General features: G+C 41.3%; 1 protein-coding gene across 1 annotated transcript in view; it reads left to right on the top strand.

Annotated features, from left to right (window-relative positions):
* Positions 1 to 18,654, top strand: part of ADAMTS13 (ADAM metallopeptidase with thrombospondin type 1 motif 13) — a 1,149,238-nt gene that overhangs the window by 131,597 nt on the left and 998,987 nt on the right. The window contains exon 6 of the mRNA XM_044058222.1: positions 3,298 to 3,381. Coding sequence (XP_043914157.1) covers positions 3,298 to 3,381 — 84 coding nt within the window. The remainder of the gene's footprint in view (positions 1 to 3,297; positions 3,382 to 18,654) is intronic.

Here is an 18,654-nt window from a genome sequence, read left to right as displayed (position 1 = left end):
GCAGATGAGATATTATTAGAGACATTTATTCATTTTTTAAACTCAAGTAGTGATTATTTAAAATTCACATACTCTTACAACAACATTGACGTACCTTATTTAGACACTTTAATCAAATATGAGATACAACAAGTATCTTCGTCTATTTACAGAAAGGATACATTTTCCAATAGTTATCTTCATTACACTAGCTGCCATCCTGAGAAATTAAAAAACAATATTTTTAAGGGTCAATGCATTTGCTCAGCACGTATGACTTCAAATGACGAAGATCTAAGAATAGAGTTAGAGTACATAAAAAAATTGTTTTCACAAAGAGGATACCCCAGCAATATGATGGATTCCACTATCAAATATATTTTGGAATTCAGGGGCACTCGATATCAACCTTTGCTAGGTAATAACTCTGGAGGACAAGTAACAGACACAGATTTAACAATGGGGAAAACAGATTTGATTTCTAGTAATAAGCACAAAAAAATCATGAGTGATTCAGTATAATACGGCAGCCAGTTTTATTAAACAAATTATAAGTGACTCATGGCACCTAGTATTCAATGATGCTCAAACCACAAAAGTAATAGGTACGAAACCCAATTTTATCTTTAAAATGGGGAGCAATATTAAGAAAATTGTGGAATACCAAACAGAAGTTTAAAATGTGGCACATGTAACCAATGTAAATACATGTCTGATGAACTTATAATTAATTTAAACAATGAATTAAAAAGTTGTGTTTATAGTAAGTTAGGAAATTGTAACAGTAAATTGGTAATTTATTTAAGCATATGTCAAAAATGCTCCAGTTTTTACGTTGGCAAGACCGAGAGGCATTTTAGAAAAAGAATTTACAACCACACCTATAGTATTAAAACCAAAGACATAAACAATGCATTATATAAGCACATTTTTTATGAAGGAGAGGACCATTATTTTAAATTCATCATTTTAGAAGTATTAAAACCTAGCCCCAAGGGAGGAGATATTAAAAGTCTGTTAAGCTATAGAGAGATATGGTGGCAAATTTATTTAGATGCCACCCCCCCCCCTCAGGTTTAAATGACCATATATCGATCAAACCCCTATTACATCCCAAAAATAACAAACAGTAGTATTAATATATAAATTAATCACTTTTAATATATTAATTATTTAGTATCACAGCCTTTACAGGAAGTGTAGATTTTATATAGATTTCACATAGATTTTAAATAGATTTTACATAGATTTTATTTACATTATTTAATAAGATTTTTAACATTTTTTTTTAACATGGTGACAAAACCTACTTAGTAATATTAGATTATTATATTCACATATATTTTTAAATGTAACATTTCATATTTTTATATTTTTATTCAATTTTTGAGTATGTACACATACAGTGCATTGACGTAACAATATTTTTGTTTTCATTTTCTATACTTCTTTTTGTTAACAAATGTATTTACCATTGTCAATCAAGTTTTATATATTTTGTTTTTATAGAATAGTAGATAGATTTAGAATAGTATTTTGAAGTAATTATTTACAAGTATTTATAGGAAGTAACATGACTACCTTGTCAATATTTAATTTTCATTTATAGCATAACATTTCACATATGAAGTAGTATGTATTGTACTAGTGGCAGCTGTAGAGATGTAGGTTTCAGACCACTCGTATTTTCACTCATATTTTTACTGTATTTTTATTGTATTTTTACTGTATATATTTTTCACTATATATTTTTATTTATATTCCTCATGATTACTTGTATTACTAATGTCATGTTTAGAGTGGTAACACAGTGGTGTCACTTTAAATATTTGAAATTGTGCTGGCGCCAAAAAAGACATTTAAGAGTCTGAGCTTAATTGTTTTGTGAGTTGTGAGGAAACCCTGTGATGTTGGGTGAAAGTGCTAAACTCTGTTCAAACTTTTTGTTTGTTTTTTTGTATTTGTAGAATAAAAATAAGTATTTTATTTTTCTTTGGTCGGTGGTTCGTTTGGCTACAGTATTGGATTACTACAAAATTGGGAACTTATAGGTGTATTCGCAGTAAATTTATTTACATAGTTACTTCATTCGTGGATTTTACAAGTAATGGTGAGTGTGGAAGAGAGGTGAAGAAGAGGATACAGGCAGGCTGGAATGGGTGGAGAAGAGTGTCAGGAGTGATTTATGACAGACGGGTACCAGTAAGAGTGAAAGGGAAGGTTTACAAGAGAGTAGTTAGACCAGCTATGTTATATGGGTTGGAGACAGTGCCATTGATGAAAAGGCAGGAATCAGAGCTGGATGTGGCAGAGTTAAAGATGTTAGGATTTGCATTGGGTGTGACTAGGATGGACAGGATTAGGAATCAGTATATTAGAGGGTCAGCTCAGGTTGGACAGTTTGGAGACAAAGCAAGAGAGGCGAGATTGTGTTGGTTTGGACATGTGCTAAGGAGGGATACTGGGTATATTGGGAAAAGGATGCTAAGGATGGAGCTGCCAGGTAAGAGGAAAAGAGGAAGGCCTATGATAAGGTTTATGGATATGGTGAGAGAGGAGATGCAAGTGGTTGGTGTGAAAGAGCATGATGCAGAGGACAGGAAGAAATGGAAACAGATGATCCGCTGTGGTGACCCCTAACTGGAACAGCCGAAAGAAGATGATGATGACCAAAAGCCCTTCTCTGGCATTGCTTAGTCTAAATATCAAGTTCATATTCAAGCTCAGTTTTATTGAAGTGCTTCAGTACAGAGTACTACTTATTAAATTAGAATGCAAACAAGTAAACAACCAATATATTAAAAGGCAGAACATAACAATAGATACAGTAAAGATATACATTCCATAGCTGGTGTTTATCTCTGAAGTGACTCACACTGTTTGTGTACAATTAGTACAGTTAGAAATTGCACTGGCAATGACTTTCTGTGGAGAACAGCATTCGACTTTTAGCCTCTTACTGTTTTTTCCTGCGGGCAACTGAAGCTCAGGGAACTTGTCCTTGACCAACTGTAGAGGAGCCGCATATTCTGACTGCAAATGAATATTAAAGAATAATATAAGCCAGAGCTGTGTGTGTTTGTTTACCACCCCTGTACAGCATGATAATGCTTCTTCTTGAATGGGGAGGCTCAAGATATAATGTTGTTATCGAAGTGATGCTCTTTATGCTTTAAAGGAGGATTTCTGGCACAGTATTTTCAAACTAGCATTGTGTTACTTTGATTTTATATTTTATTTTATATTGTTATTCTTTCTAATAGTTATCCTGCGCATTTTGCAAGATTAACTAAACTAACCAAACCTTTGTTTCCATAGGCAGCAGAACTCTTAAGAGACCCATCGCTTGGAGCACAGTTCAGAATTCATCTGGTCAGCATGATTACATTAACTGAAATGGAGGTACAGCTTTAAACAAATCACTTAAATTTAGCATGAAAGGAATGCAAGTCAAAGTCATTTGCAATAAAAGAATAGTAGTAATAAAATAATAATAATAATAATAATAATAATAATAATAATAATAATAATAACAATAATTATGAGCAGTATATAAAAATATATGCAATGCTAGAAAATCATGCATGCATAAGGACATTCAGCAGTGGCATCAGGAACAAATGTCCCTATTAACTGAAAAATTAATATTGCTTGCACTGATACAAGCATACATATGTGCACACATATAACTATACATGCACGTGCACTTACACTGTAATAGTTTTATTTTGGAAACTTGAAGAAAGTAAAAAAGATATCTATTTAGTTGATCTGTTAGTTTAACATTATATTTTCTTCTCAGTCCTACCATTCATGCTTCATAATTGCTGTAGTTTTACTGTCATAAAGCAATATCAGAACCATTATTTTTGGGGACTAGATGGAATACAATTCTTTTTGTTGCTTTTATATCATTTACTTAAAGAACAACTACATTCCACCACAACATTTCCTTAGCCATACCTTACTATCGTTTCACCTTTCAAAATGTTCCATAGAGTTTAGAGTTCCTCATATAAATAAAACATGCCTTGGCCATTTTTTGCCTTTACGAAACAGTTCTGTGCTATACCAGCTAGTCATAGCATACCATGTTGGGTTTGCATGAAGTTTCATATTATATTATTTATAAATTAAATTTATTAGCCTCTACATATTACTGGCATTTTCACTTCAAACAATTCGGCACAGGAAAATCCCATAAAACTAAGGGTTATTAGCCCTGCCTTTTTTCCTTCTCAGCGGGGGTATCAAAATAAGTCTTTAGTGGGTGAAATGGCATGTATTTTGTTGCTGTAGCACAGATACAAATGGCATATATTTTGTTGCTGTAGCACAGATACAAATGGCATATATTTTGTTGCTGTAGCACAGATACGAATGGCATATATTTTGTTGCTGTAGCACAGATACGAATGGCATATATTTTGTTGCTGTAGCACAGATACAAATGGCATATATTTTGTTGCTGTAGCACAGATACGAATGGCATATATTTTGTTGCTGTAGCACAGATACAAATGGCATATATTTTGTTGCTGTAGCACAGATACAAATGGCATATATTTTGTTGCTGTAGCACAGATACGAATGGCATATATTTTGTTGCTGTAGCACATATACAAATGGCATATATTTTGTTGCTGTAGCACAGATACGAATGGCATATATTTTGTTGCTGTAGCACAGATACAAATGGCATATATTTTGTTGCTGTAGCACAGATACAGACCAGCTCTTTTAATAATTTCTGTCAAGTCATAGCTCAGCGGGAAACTCAGTCACTAGTTAACAGGAAACATGATTCCTCTGCATGACAGAGTGAGTGAATGGGTGTAATCCGTATAACTAATAAATTCTTAGCCTGTCAGTATCAATCAATTTAACCACTATTTGCAGATGAAAGGAGTGAAAGAGCCCATTGCAGTATATCTAGAAGATGGCAAGGCTCTTGCATTAAACAGTCAATAAAAAAACTATTGATATTCACTGCAGAGTCACTCAACATAAGCATTAATTCTAATAGCTCCTCATCTATCTGAATGGGACAAAACAGAATTAAGAAAAGAGAGCTTGCGAAAATATGTCATCTTTTGGAGGTAAAGAATGCATTGTGTAAAGAGGGGCTCTTGTAGAAAAACAAAGAACAAAAATGCTATTTTGTCTACTTTTGCTTTAGAATACATTAAAAATGAATATCTGCTTAGTTCCTCTTCAGGTTCTTACTATAGATATTATTAAAATAATAAGTGAAGAAGTATTCTTGCAAATCTGAAAAAAAGGCTAATAACTCAGCAACTTTGTTTTTTTTTTTTTTTTTTTTGCTTTGGTGCCTTTTGGCTACACCATTTCAGCTGTAGTGCTCCGCTGGAATAAACTGCCAAGTTCTCTTGAAAGATGTCATTCTTTGTATGTCATTCTTTATTAGAGTACAAGGATTGTTGCAAAAATGGTTAACGTTTTCTTGTCACAGAATGTTATTTTATAAATGCTATTACTGGAACATGAGGATAACACATCTATTTTGAAACAGTAAAGAAGTAGAGTTCTGGCACCAAACATAAAAAAAGCCAAATCTAATAATAAGAAGTTATGTACTCACCATAACGTTCCATCTGACTAGACAACTTCATTTGTCTGCAACCGTTGGGTCTTGGATCCGATCTCGGATCCGAGCCGGCAACTTATACATAGCCTTAAGATTCGAGCTCCTAGCTCCTCCCCTTACCCATAATCCCCTGCCAACCCTGACTGACCTCAGATCAAGTTTGCCCTATATAAGCAGCTAAAGCTACATTACGTCCCGAAGGGGACTAAGGGCAAAGGACATACAGAGACTAATTTCTGCAGGCCAGGGGGAAGGAGGGGGGGATGGTTGCAAACAAATGAAGTTACCTACTCAGATGGAATGTTATGGTGAGTACATAACTTCTTAATCTGAAGTATGTACTTCATTTGTCAGCAACCGTTGGGACAGAGTCCCCAGCTACCTGAATCTTGGGCGGCCATCATGGAAGGATGTTCCAAAGCACTGCGGAGCCAAAGGATGCTCTCCCTCTGGAAATAATGTCCAGCTTATAATGGTTGATAAAGGTATGAAATGAGTCCCAAGTGGCTGCAGAACAAATATCATCTAGAGAGACTCTAGACCTAAAGGCAGCAGAGGTAGATATAGAGCGAGTAGAATGCGCCCGGACTCCCTGAGGTGCGGGCCTCCCAGAACTTTCATAGGCCAAAGGAATACACTGTGAGATCCATCGTGACAGAGTGGTCTTAGAAAAAGATTTACTTAGGTTAAATTTGGTAAAGGAGATGAACAACTGGTCAGGTTGTCTATGACCAGCAGTCCTATGAATGTAGAAGCACAGCTGTCTATGCATATCTAACGAATGAAGCTTGTATTCTCCTTTATTCTGATACTTAGGGAAGAAGACTGGCAGGTTAATGGACTGATTGATATTAGCCTCTGAAGCCACCTTAGGGAGAAAGGAGGGATTGGTCCTGAGGTACACTCTATCCTGGTGAAAGACCAAGTACGGGGGTTTTACACAAAGGGCCTGAAGCTCGGAAACTCTTTTCGCTGAAGTAACCGCAACCAGGAATGCTGTTTTCCAGGAGAGGTACTTAAGATCGACTGAAGCAGCAGGTTCAAAAGGGGGAGCTGTCAAGGCCTGTAGAACTAAAGATAAATCCCAAGGGGGTACAACTTCCTTGACAGGAGGTCTGAGCAGGAAAGTACCCTTGAGGAAGGTTTTGCACAACTTTGCTGTAATCAAAGGGTCTGACTCATGCCCCACATGGTAATGAGAAATAGCTGCTAGTTGAACCTTGACCGTAGAGCAGCTAGCCCCCTGATGAAACAGGCTTGTAAGGAACTCTAGCACAGACGGCAATGGGGCTGTGAAGGGGTTTAAGTTATGATGTCCTGCCCAGATGGAGAAGCGCTTCCACTTACTACGATAGACTTTCCTAGTGGAGGGTTTATGTGCTGCTACTAGGATGGCTTTAACTGGGGAACAGATACCAGGAGTCCTGACTAGGAGTGGAACTGGAGCAACCAAGCTGTCAGCTTGAGGTTGTCCAGGTTAGGGGTCGGGAGACCTAGGGGGTGAGATATTAGATCTGGAAGGGGATCCAGAATCCAGGGAGGATTTACCAGATGAGACCACAGGTAAGGGAACCACGTTTGACGAGGCCAGAATGGGGCAATGAGGATCATTCTGCTCCCCAACCGACTGGCTTTCTGTATGAGTTTCAGCACTGGGGTAGAGGAGGGTAGGCATAAAGTAGACCGGGGGGCCAAGCATGCATCAGAGCGTCTCTCAGGGATTCCCCGAAGGGGGGAATTAGAGCGAAGAAGCTGTTGCATTTCATATTTGAGGGAGAGGTGAAGAGATCGCAACAGGGTTGCCCCCATACAGCAAAAATCCACTTTGCTACCTGGAGATTGAGAGACCACTCGTACGGGGAAAGGATAGCGAGGCTGAGTCTGTCCACCAGAATGTTGGACCATCCCGGAATGTGCGTTGCAACAAGAAAGCGGTTGGTAGAGATCGCCCATTCCCACACTCTCATGGCCTCTCGACAGAGAGGATAGGACCTGGATCCCCCCTGTTTGTTGATGTACCAGACCACTGACATGTTGTCCATCTGTATCACAATAGTTCCTACAGGAAGAAGGTTCTGCAGTGCTTGCAACGCCAACAGCACCGCCCTCATCTTCAGGAAATTGATATGCAAAGAGGTCTCTGTGTCGTTCCACGTGCCTTGGACTGTCTTGCCTGAGCAATGCCCCCCCACCCTAGGAGAGAGGCATCAGTGGTCACCGTGGTCAGGGGAGGGGATGTGGAGAAGGGGATGTCCCGTATGGAGGTCCAGAGATTGGAGCCACCATAAAAGAGCCCTCCTGCACTCCCTGCTGATGGAAATAGGGTGGTTTAGGGAGTAATGCTGAAAGGACCATTGGTCTTGGAGGGTCCATTGCAGAACCCTCATATTCAGGCGAGCCAATGGTAAGAGAGTGATTGCCGCCACCATGGAGCCTAGAGCCCTCAGTACCAATTCCGCTGGTGGAGCTTTTGACTGGAGGATGGCCCGCACATGAAGCCTCAGATTTTGAAGTCGTTCCATCGTCAGGAATGCTAGAAGGTTTCTTGTATCCAATTTGGCCCCTATAAACTCTGTCACCTGAGTCGGAGCAAGAGAGGATTTGTTCATATTGATCATGATGCCCAGCTGGGGAGCAAGCCGGAGGAAGTAGTCCCTGGCTGAGCAGAGTAGATGCCTTGTCGAGGAGGTCAGGAGCCAGTCGTCCAGGTACGGAAAGACCTGCATTCCCTGGAGTCTCAGGTGGGCCGCTATCACTGCTAATACTTTGGTAAACACCCTGTGGGGCTGTGGTGAGACCAAAGGGAAGGACCCTGAACTGGTAGTGACTGGGTCCCAGCCAGAAGCGGAGGAACCTCCTGGATTGTCTGTCCATTAGGATGTGGTAGTACGCATCCTTGAGGTCTATTGAGCACATCCAGTCATTCTCCCGCAATAGGGGGAGGATGGATTGAAGAGTGACCATCCAGAATTTCTCTTTGGTTACTGACCGGTTCAAACAGGAGAGGTCGAGGATGGGCCTTAGGTCCCCGTGTTTTTTGGCACCAGAAAGAACCTGGAGTAAAAACCCAATCCAAACTGGTCTGGGGGAACGGGTTGGATGGCTCTTTTTTCTAGTAGCTGCTGGATCTCTGCAGCTGCTACCTCCCTCTGATCGGGTGGTACATCAGGGAGGTTTCTGACTTTGGGGACATGGAACAGGGGAATTTGGTAACCTCTGGATATGATACAAAGCACCCAGCGATCTGATGTGATGGACTCCCAAGCTGCCAGGTGCCTCGAGAAATGCCCCCTGACTGCCTCCAGAGTGGAGCAGTCGGGCAACCCCTCAGGGTTGCTGCGTGGGTTGATCAGAGAAGGTTTCTCTGGACCCAAAATTCTTCGGGCCCCCTCTGCCTCTAGGGCGGCATCCTCCCTGTCCTCCTCTGCCACGGAAAGACTGGTTGTCCTGAGCAGGGTGGGAATGTTGCGATTTCTGGAACCACATCTTTTTCTGTCCCTTTTGGTTCTTGGAGAAGGACCTCTGGGGAGCAGAAAAGCGGACTCTGATGGCAGACAACGTCTTCCCGTCCTTTTCGCTCTGGACTAAAGTCTCACGAATGGGCAGAACCATCAAAAGGGGAATTCGCAAATGATGCCTTGAAGGGTTCCGCGAAGTCACAATGACGGAGCCAGGCCTGGCGTCTCATGACTAGGCCTGCTCCGCTGGCTCTAGCGGCTCCATCTGTGGCATGGGACAAAAGCCGCATAGAGGTATTCGATATAGATCTTAGAGTGGCCATTCGAGTGGAGTACAATTGTTTGTCCTCCACCGACATGGACTCCGGGGGGGAAGCAGCGTACTCTTTGATAAGGTCTCGCTGCATCCTAATAATGTGTGCCATATAGTTCAGGGACCTTACTGAGAAGGTCGCTGAACTAAAAACCCGCTTCCCCAGGTGATCCATCGAGCGGGACTCTTTGCTCGGTGGATGGACCGAGGGGCTCTCCTGAGCTAATTCCCTCTTGGTGGCTGCCGCCACCAACATGGCATCTACGTGGGCACCCTTGCTCCAGTGGGGTCTCTCTGAGGGGGGCTCAAAATTTTGTCGGGGCACTTGGGTGCTGGCTCCACAGTGTCCGGCTTCTTCCACGCCCTGGTGGTAATAAGGTCCACCAGGGGGTCGGCCAGAGGGGACACTCAAGAGGTAGATGGGCCTGCTTCAAATGCCTCCAGGAACATGGACTCGTCGGAGGAGGCCTTGGGGGTAGACCACCCCCCTAATCCTGAGCATTTCCATGATGTCTCCGAAGGAGACATCCTTGGGGGGGTGACCTTGGGGAGCCTTCCCCTTCATCCAAGTCCGTATCTTCTGTTAAGAACTCGGGGGAGTCCACATGCCTCCTTTTACACTTCCGCTTATGAGGAACTTCCTTGGGGGGGGCTGTCCGAGGAGGTCTCACCAGCAATGTCTCTTTCCAGGGGAACGACCTGAGACATTGAAGCAGGCTGTCCCTGTTGCCAGGTGATGGAAGCCTGACTCAGCCGAGAGGGAGTGCAGGATGGAGCCGAAGCAAGGGCCGGGGGTCCGGATGCGCTCAACAGTGCCCTCTCCACCGCATCGAAGGCCAAGGGGGAGTCGCTCTCTCTGGGATCCGAGAGCCAACTCCCACTCGGATCCGATGGTGGGATCGGAACCGGCACCGAGACCATCGGATCCAAAGGACCCATGTGCTGCAACCTGGATGGAGCCGAAGGCACACTGAATCCCTCAGATCTGAAGCTCGGGCCACGGCTCCGAGAGCTCGGATCCGACAAGGATGGACCCGACAGACTCGAGGGTAAAGTCGGCACCGAAGCACCAAATAGTGTTGGTGCCGACCCACTCCCGGCTCCAATGCTGCCCGGCTCCGGACGCTCCGAACCCGGGAAGCGGGTCGGAGAAGGAGCTATCGGGGCAAAAAAGGGTGTTGAGCTCCCCCCGAAGGGGAGGAGGCAGGAGCACTCCCATCTGCAGCTGGGCCTGGATGAACCTTCGCATCATCCGGTCCAAGTCCGCATCCGATAGGCTATAGGTAGATCTCGACGAGGCCACCGAGGCGGGCCGGGAGTGCCGCCTCGATGACCTCGACGGAGATCGGGTCTCCTCCTCCTCAGGTCCCAGAGAGAAGCACGGAGATCAGATCCGAGGAGGAGGGGAACTGGAAGCCATGGAGGGAGAAGCCTGCTTAGCTGGGGGGGCCGAAGCAGAGACCTCGGCCCGTAGCTTGTGGTGCTTCTCCCTCCTTTTCTACCTCCTGGCCTCCCTCTCCACCAGTGCCGAAGTGGGAGTTTGAGTCCAGATTGGGGGGAGGAGGTCAGGAGTGGCAGCCACCGAGGACTGGGGTGGTGCCACAGGAGTACTGGAGGCTGAAGCCAAATCCGGGGGCAAAAGTCTCGCCAGAATCAGCTTCGACCTACGGTCTTTCAGTGCCCTGGGGTTGAACGCCGCGCATATAGTACACCCAGAGGAGAGCTGTTCAACCCCAAGGCACCGAACACACCAAGTGTGGCCATCCGCCGGTGAAAGCTTATGGCCACACTCGGTGCATTTGGAAAAAATAGGTTTTGGGGCCTCCGACATGACACTATAAAAAAAATTAAACTCACTCGCTCAAGGCCCCAAACACACAGCGACTCACACACACACTACGCACCAGCGAAGGAAGGGGAGTAATTACACTCAAATTAAACTAGAGAAGGACTAAAAAAAGGGAACCTAAACACACTCAAACTTTTTAACAGTAAATCTGTCAAGAAATTGCAGAAAATACAAAGTACTTATTTGACCCAACTAGGAGCTCAAGAATCTAGTAGCTTTCTCTAAGAGCAGAAAACTAGATCTGAGGTCAGTCAGGGTTGGCAGGGGATTATGGGTAAGGGGCGGAGCTAGGAGCTTGGATCTTAAAACTATGTATAAGTTGCCGGCTCGGATCCGAGATCGGATCCAAGACCCAACGGCTGCTGACAAATGAAGTACCTACTTCAGATCCTTTATTAATCTAAAGATAAGCAATACAATTAAAAATTGGAATCAGGAAAACCATGAAACACCAGTACAAGTTCTGAATTTCTGGTTGTTTGGTTAGATGCTAATGCTGTTTTGGGAAGCACTTCTCCAAGTATGTCTTGGGCACAGTGGAATCATTCAAATTATATGGACATTTAGGGAGGAATTCATAACCATTACAATCAGCATGTAGGTTAATCTGATCAGATAAGGTGATTTTCAATGCACATAAGTAATGCAGTTCTGAGACGTGCATATGCGGCCTTGTGTCAGATTGCTTTAAGACCTAGTTTACATACTTACGAGTTGCTTATCTGACCAGTTTAAAAAATTTATGAGGTGAGAACCCTAGAAACCTGTGCAGCCCTGTTGTACACACGCAAACACACTCACATACTCATACACATATGCATGTGCAGGCCGGCATACACACACACACACACACACACACACACACACACACACACACACACACACACACACACACACACACACACACACACACACACACATACACATGGATTTTGAGCCCCCCAGCACATCTTAGGAAGTGTTACTCAAATAACATGCATTTTCTAAATCATGCTTTCATTTTAGTGCATAAATCATATGTATTACAAATCTTTGCCTTTCACAGCACACACAAAGGATGCATTTATGACTTAAATCATGTTGTTATGAAAATAAATTTGTTACAGTAATATAAAAGTTTATTAACCTTTTGAAATACTATCAGATAATAATTCACAAGTTTAAATGTAGAAATGAAATAGTTCACTAACGTTCAGAAACTCAATATTCTCCTCAGCCTCATACATGCCTGCTGTTCAAGCATTCCTTGTCTGCGTCTGTGGCTTTGCTTCAGGCTATCTTCCTTCTGACTCCCTGTCATTGGCCCTTGTCTGAGTGTCAGGCTATCAGCTGTATATTCATTTGAACAGTCCCCTTCCTGGGCATCTGATTCTCACCTGTACAACTTTCTTGAAGCTGTGTCTGTATAGCTCTGCTCGAACATGCTTACCCCCCCCCTCCGGTGTCACTCTGCAGTGTCTCTCTGTTCTGAGAGGCAAACAGCCACAAGCAGTGTTGGTGAGTGATCGGTCTTTCATCCATTATACACTAAAAGAGTACCTGTCCAACTCTTGGCTATGCTCCCATTCTACACCTGGATAATTATACCACCTCCAATCATCTGACTATATAATCTTTATAACAAGTCTCTTTTCTACTGTGAATTTCTGTCCCTGTTTTTGTAAAAATTAGATGCATTCCATTTGTTTATTTTCTTTTGCTCATGCCTGTATATGTTTTTGGGAAACTTTCTATATTTCTCAGACCCACTTTGTGTAGTTTAAAATTTGCAACCACATGCCATGTTTCTAATGTTTTATGTTAATATGTAAGCATGGAGCTTTTCTTCTTGGGTCTTTGCTGAAAATGATTTTACCCAGTTGGGCTTTTCAGGCCACCAAATGCAAATAAATAAATAATAACGAGACCACATACCTCCCTCAGCTCAGACTTGGGAGTGTAAGATACACCTTTGGTCTGCCATCTCCCAGCATGGCCAAGCAACTGATTTCAACATTGCCATCCAGAAATAGTTAACTCACTGTGTTCTAGAGGCACCCCAGGATGTGTCTTTCATCTACCAACAATCCATTCAACAATGCCTTGGCTTTTGTGACACTTCCTAGATTTTGAGGTGTTGCAAAGACAAATTTCCAGAACTGTAGAATTTCTTTATTTTGGGCAACAATGACTCTCAAAAGTTGACCATTATTGCCAAACACCCTTTCCAAGCTCTGCGCATCTGTGATATAGGTCAAGCCACAAACAACCACTTCTCTTCTCTTATAGTCATCGAAAAAGGTTTTTGTTTGTCAGCACTGAACATTTCAACATCGAGGTATAAGATGTGTTTGCTTAACATTTTTATTCAATGGGGATTTATTTTCTACAGAACAGTATGGATGACAGCCATGTAGACTCTCTTGCTTGGTTTTATTATCTGAAATTTCTTTCTTTGTGCACTCTAAGGTAACACTTTCACTTTTTGGGGTGCCTTTTACACTTCACTTTGTCATTAGTTTTATTTTACTACATTCATTACTACAATTTGCCCTTGTTTTACTACAATTTGCCCTTGCTTTACTGCATTCATTGCTACAGTTTGCCCTTGTTTTACTGCATTCTTTTTTTCATTTTCCTTTTACATTTCCTGTTGTTGTATTAGCCAAACCTCATTTTTAACAGACTGACACTTTGAAAAAACACCTTTCCTTAAAATACACTTTTTTATTGCTACATCCTTTTAGTTGCAAGAACATCACTTTGCTCTTGTTTTTTTTTTTGTTTGTTTGTTTTTTGTTGTAGCTTTTAACATTTGAATTTTTGTTGTGCATTTATTTCTTATAATTTGTGACTTGGCTTTTATCCTGAATTATATGTCCCTCATACAACTCATTCACTTCTAATGTGGACCCTCTTTCCACACCCAAACCCTTCACTGCAGACTACCTTGCATTTTTACACTTTGCACCAGGCTCTGCATAAAACAATCTGTGTTTCCTTTGTAGACTGGAACTCATTCCTGCTTTGAGACACAGCCATTTCCAAACTCACAGCCTCTTGTAGCTTATCCTGACACCCCTGCAAGGCATCATCTTTGTTCGACACCTCATGGTTTAAGACACTATCTTGGAATTTAAGAAAACTTGTATTTATAGACTTTACAGCAGGCACATGTACCAGCTGTTCCACCAGCACTTTTATATTGTGAGTTTTTCACCCAGTAAAATTTGTTTTGTGTCAATGATTCTTTTACTCATAATTCCAAGTCCATCTGAACCACTGTGTTCCACACTTCTATACAAGACTGTTACAAACATCTGCATGCATTATTACTACAGCATCCGTGTTCGACTGTATTGACATAGCATATTTCTATAAACTGCTTTCACCTGTTAGTCATGTCTACCCTCTAAAGTCCTCTAGAGGGCAACCTTTTGTCATCTAACATTCTATCAGAGACTAGTAAAGGGAAGTGTTTTGAGTTTTATACAGTAAGCTCTCTGTTAACAGGCACCCATGGGGACTGGTAGATGCTGGATAACTGTAGTTTCTGGTTGCTTGAGAGTTACTATTAAAAATAGGCCTGACTAATACTGTACCCTATAGTATTTATTTGGTTTGACTTGTTCTCAGGTTGGGGAGAGATGGAATTTATTCCTATCTTTCTTTTTAAAAATCTGAAACTCTAAAAACGTAAGGTATGTTTCTCTGGGGGGAAAACAGAAAGTGCAACACATGAAAATTGTACTTTATTTCTTCGATAATTGTTTGCCGGTTGTTTGAGAGTGCCAGTTGTTATGAGTTCTGGTTAACTGAGAGTTTACTGTACATAAGTAATACAATTTCAGGAATTGAAGTGATACTGTGGTATAGAGCAACTTGGTGTGTGGAATTCAGAAGAGAACACAGGTATGTCTTTATTTATATAACTGCCAATCAACTATTAAACACTTACAGGAAAAATAAAGTTAACTTAGGCATCACAGCAGTTCAGGAGTAACCATTTAGAAGAAAATTGTAAATGCTTACTACCATTTCAATTATGCCAGCAAAGCCAGCCTGTACAGATGTACAGAGGAGCTGTCCTGTTCCACTTCCGCCCATCATGTTTTCCTGTCAGCAATGAGCATTACTGTATATCTTCCTTAGTTAAAGCTCTGTAATTGTTTCTAATCAGTTCTCTATACTGGATTTGTATAGAGTGCAGCTGTGATTACCTTTTCCTAAAAATAAAAAATAAATAAATTAAAATTCATTAATAATAAAATGATGCTTTTGGTGTGAATATCATGGCTGCTGTTCTTCCTGTCTTAATGCAGACTACTACTAAAAGACAAGTGAACTAGCAGCAAAATAAAATAGTCTTGGATGGTGAACACACTACAGTGTTTAATCATTTTTTAATGCACACTGCTTTCCATCTGAGAAGATACAGTAAGCAGACCCTCCACTCAGAAAATGTGCTGTAATAGGCACCTTACCCTTCTGGAACACAGCTTAGTGGCTTTGCGTGTATGGGTCCCACCCTCAGTAATTTTCAGTCTAATACTTGGCCCCCAAAAACTCTTACTCAAAGTAAGAATTGTCCTCAAGCACCTCATAGTTCTTGCTCTGTGAAAACCCTAGCCACCCTGCTGGGAAGGGAAGCACTCCTTACAGTTGCTCCTTTCAGTCTATGGTTGTCTCTACTCACATGTCTCTGCTATTGCCTGTTTTTTTGCCTTTACTTGTTTCTGCCTATTTTTTCCTCTGTTTCTTTTTTTACAAAGTGATCTTCCCTTTTTCTTTCCATCTCGGTATGCTGCATTCCCTCTTGATTTATTCCTTTCTTATTTGCTTTTAGACAGCTGTCTTCTACTCTCTCCTTTTCATAACTTCACAAACTGCTTGTACCTGTCTGTCTTTCAATGCCTTTTGCTTTGGTCACAGTATTCACTGCTTATTCCTTTGTTTCTGCCAAGTCATAATTACCTTCCTTTCCCACAGCTTCTGTTGTCAGCTTTCACAGTGTTCCAGGCTCCATGATTGATTGATTGATTGATTGATTGATTTTTGTGATGCTCCACTGAGCTAAACTTGTCATGCTCAACCTCATTATGCTTGGCTTTGCTTTACTCTCTACCCTACCACCATTCTCACCTACTTTGCATATCATTACCTTTATTCTCTGAGTGGGTGTGGTGTGGGCATGGTTAGCAATCAGCAGTCACCACTCTCAACACCTGATCCCATCCACATCAAATACCATCCCACCCATATCAATCAAGTACTTTTACTTCAATTACTGGTATTCCTACTTGGCTACCCCAATCATTACTTCTTCCAGTTAGCCACAGCCATTAGCCACATCCATTCATTACCTGTTTACCTTTCTCCTTCACATCAGCTGTTACACACCTACCAGTCACCTTAACTCAAGTTTAAGTTAAAAGTTAAGTTAAAAACATAATAGAAGAAATAACATACTATTTTCATATGTTGCACTTTCTGCCCCCCCCCCCAGAAACATATCTTATGTTTTTAGAGTTTTAAAAAGGAAGATAGGAATAAATTCCCTCTCTCTCCAACCTAAGAACAACTCAAACCAAGCAAATAGTGAAGGGTACAGTATTAGTCAGGCCTATTTTTAATAGTAACTCTCAAGCAACCAGAAACTACAGTTATCAGGCATCTACCAATCCCCATGGCTGCCAGTTAATTGAGAGTTTATTGTACATTCATTTGTTCATGCCTTCTGCCATACCTGTTTTAAATGGTTCTTCACTATAGGGGGAGCTAGAACCTATCCCAGCAACCAGTAAACATAAGGCAGTAAACACAGACTATACATACCCACATGTAATTTGGAGGCCTGCCATTCATATAATGGCATAAGGTCATAGGTATGTAGGTAAGTACTAGCCTAGCTGCTAGACAATTTCCCTTTTGGTGCTTGAATTAACTTATCCCGTCTAGCATTAGATTATCATTCCCCATCCCCATGGTCAATAATTATATATTACTCCTATAACTGGGATCATGCCGTAAATAATTTGAGGGGACCCATGCATGGAATAAAGCATTTATGAGCAGCCACTGTCCATTAGTAGTAGAAGGGGCAGTCATGCGGTAAATTTTCTGTTTCTCACCTATAGATCCAAGTTGCCCTTGACTGTGGACAGGGATGAGTTTTGTTTTACATGAATGGGGAGACTGTTCCAGAGCAGTAGTATCCTTTGCAAGATATCTCTTTTCAACGAAGGAGGAAACTAATGCACCAGCTGAAATCCCATATTGTTAGAGGGAGGACATTAAAACACTGCACAGAAAGTACCCCAGGTGGGAACCAAAGTGCATTTTGAATATTTTCTATTTTTTTTAATTAATGTTACTAACCTGCTTATGACAAAATATATTGGCCTTAGAGAGACTCTTACAAAATTAATAGGATGTAGTTTTAATAGGGCAAACATGTCATTAAGTGCATTTTACAGGGCTATTGCAAAAAAGAAGAGAAGAGATAGTCTGTTTTCTTACTTTTATTGCACCTTCAGCTGAAATTCACTGAAGGAAAAAAATTGTTTCATTTTTAATATTAAATCAAGACATTCTGCAATAGCATTCATTTTTTATTCATAAAATAAAGTATAAAGAATATGCATATTCATTAATTGGGCAAATGTGATAACAATGGTAGTTTCGGAGATTGAAGATTATAAAATTCATCACTGTGGCTTTGAGAAGTTTTCAGAATTCATTCTTTCATTCATTATCTGCCTTATTTTATTCAGGTTCATGGGGAAGCCAAGTTATTCTGACATTTAATGACCACAAGACAGTGAAACGGTTCCTGAAGTGGGCACCAACCCAGTGTAGAATGTGCACACTCATGCTCTCTGACACACACACACACACACACACACACACACACACACACACACACACACACACACACACACACACACACACACACACACACACACATGGTCAAGATGAGAAAAGCTTCTTTGCCTGTGGCATATCTTCAGGATGTAGGAGTGAAGCAGAACATACAAGAAAGATCCCACATGGGACACAGGAAGGACGTTCAGATGCCATAGAGAAGGCACACAAACCAAGAAACAAACTGGAAAATCTTACATTGAGCACATTATTACTAATTAATTGAAGATCCATTGTATTTTATTGTCGGTAGGATTGCACCATAATAACAACAACAATAACAGCACCAACAACAACAACAAACCCCCCATGCATACTTTTTATGACATGAAAAAAGAGACTTACTTGAGCTTTCTGCCCTGTTTTTGCTCACTTCTTCATGCCATAGTCTCTTATCAGTCCTGTACTATATTGCTTTACACTTTCAGAGTTACATTCTGTTCTGTTTTATACTGACCACGCTTAGAGTGGTACAAGTATTTAGTATCATTATCCTGCAGTATAGTTGGCATGCATTTGCACTAGATTTAATGCTCTCTATCTC

This window comes from Protopterus annectens, chromosome 16.part0, assembly GCF_019279795.1.
Source record: "Protopterus annectens isolate FY-2018-M chromosome 16.part0, PAN1.0, whole genome shotgun sequence".
NCBI lineage: Eukaryota > Metazoa > Chordata > Ceratodontiformes > Protopteridae > Protopterus > Protopterus annectens.
The sequence above is the reverse complement of the archived record's forward strand: the minus strand, read 5'-3'. Positions and strand labels throughout refer to the sequence as shown.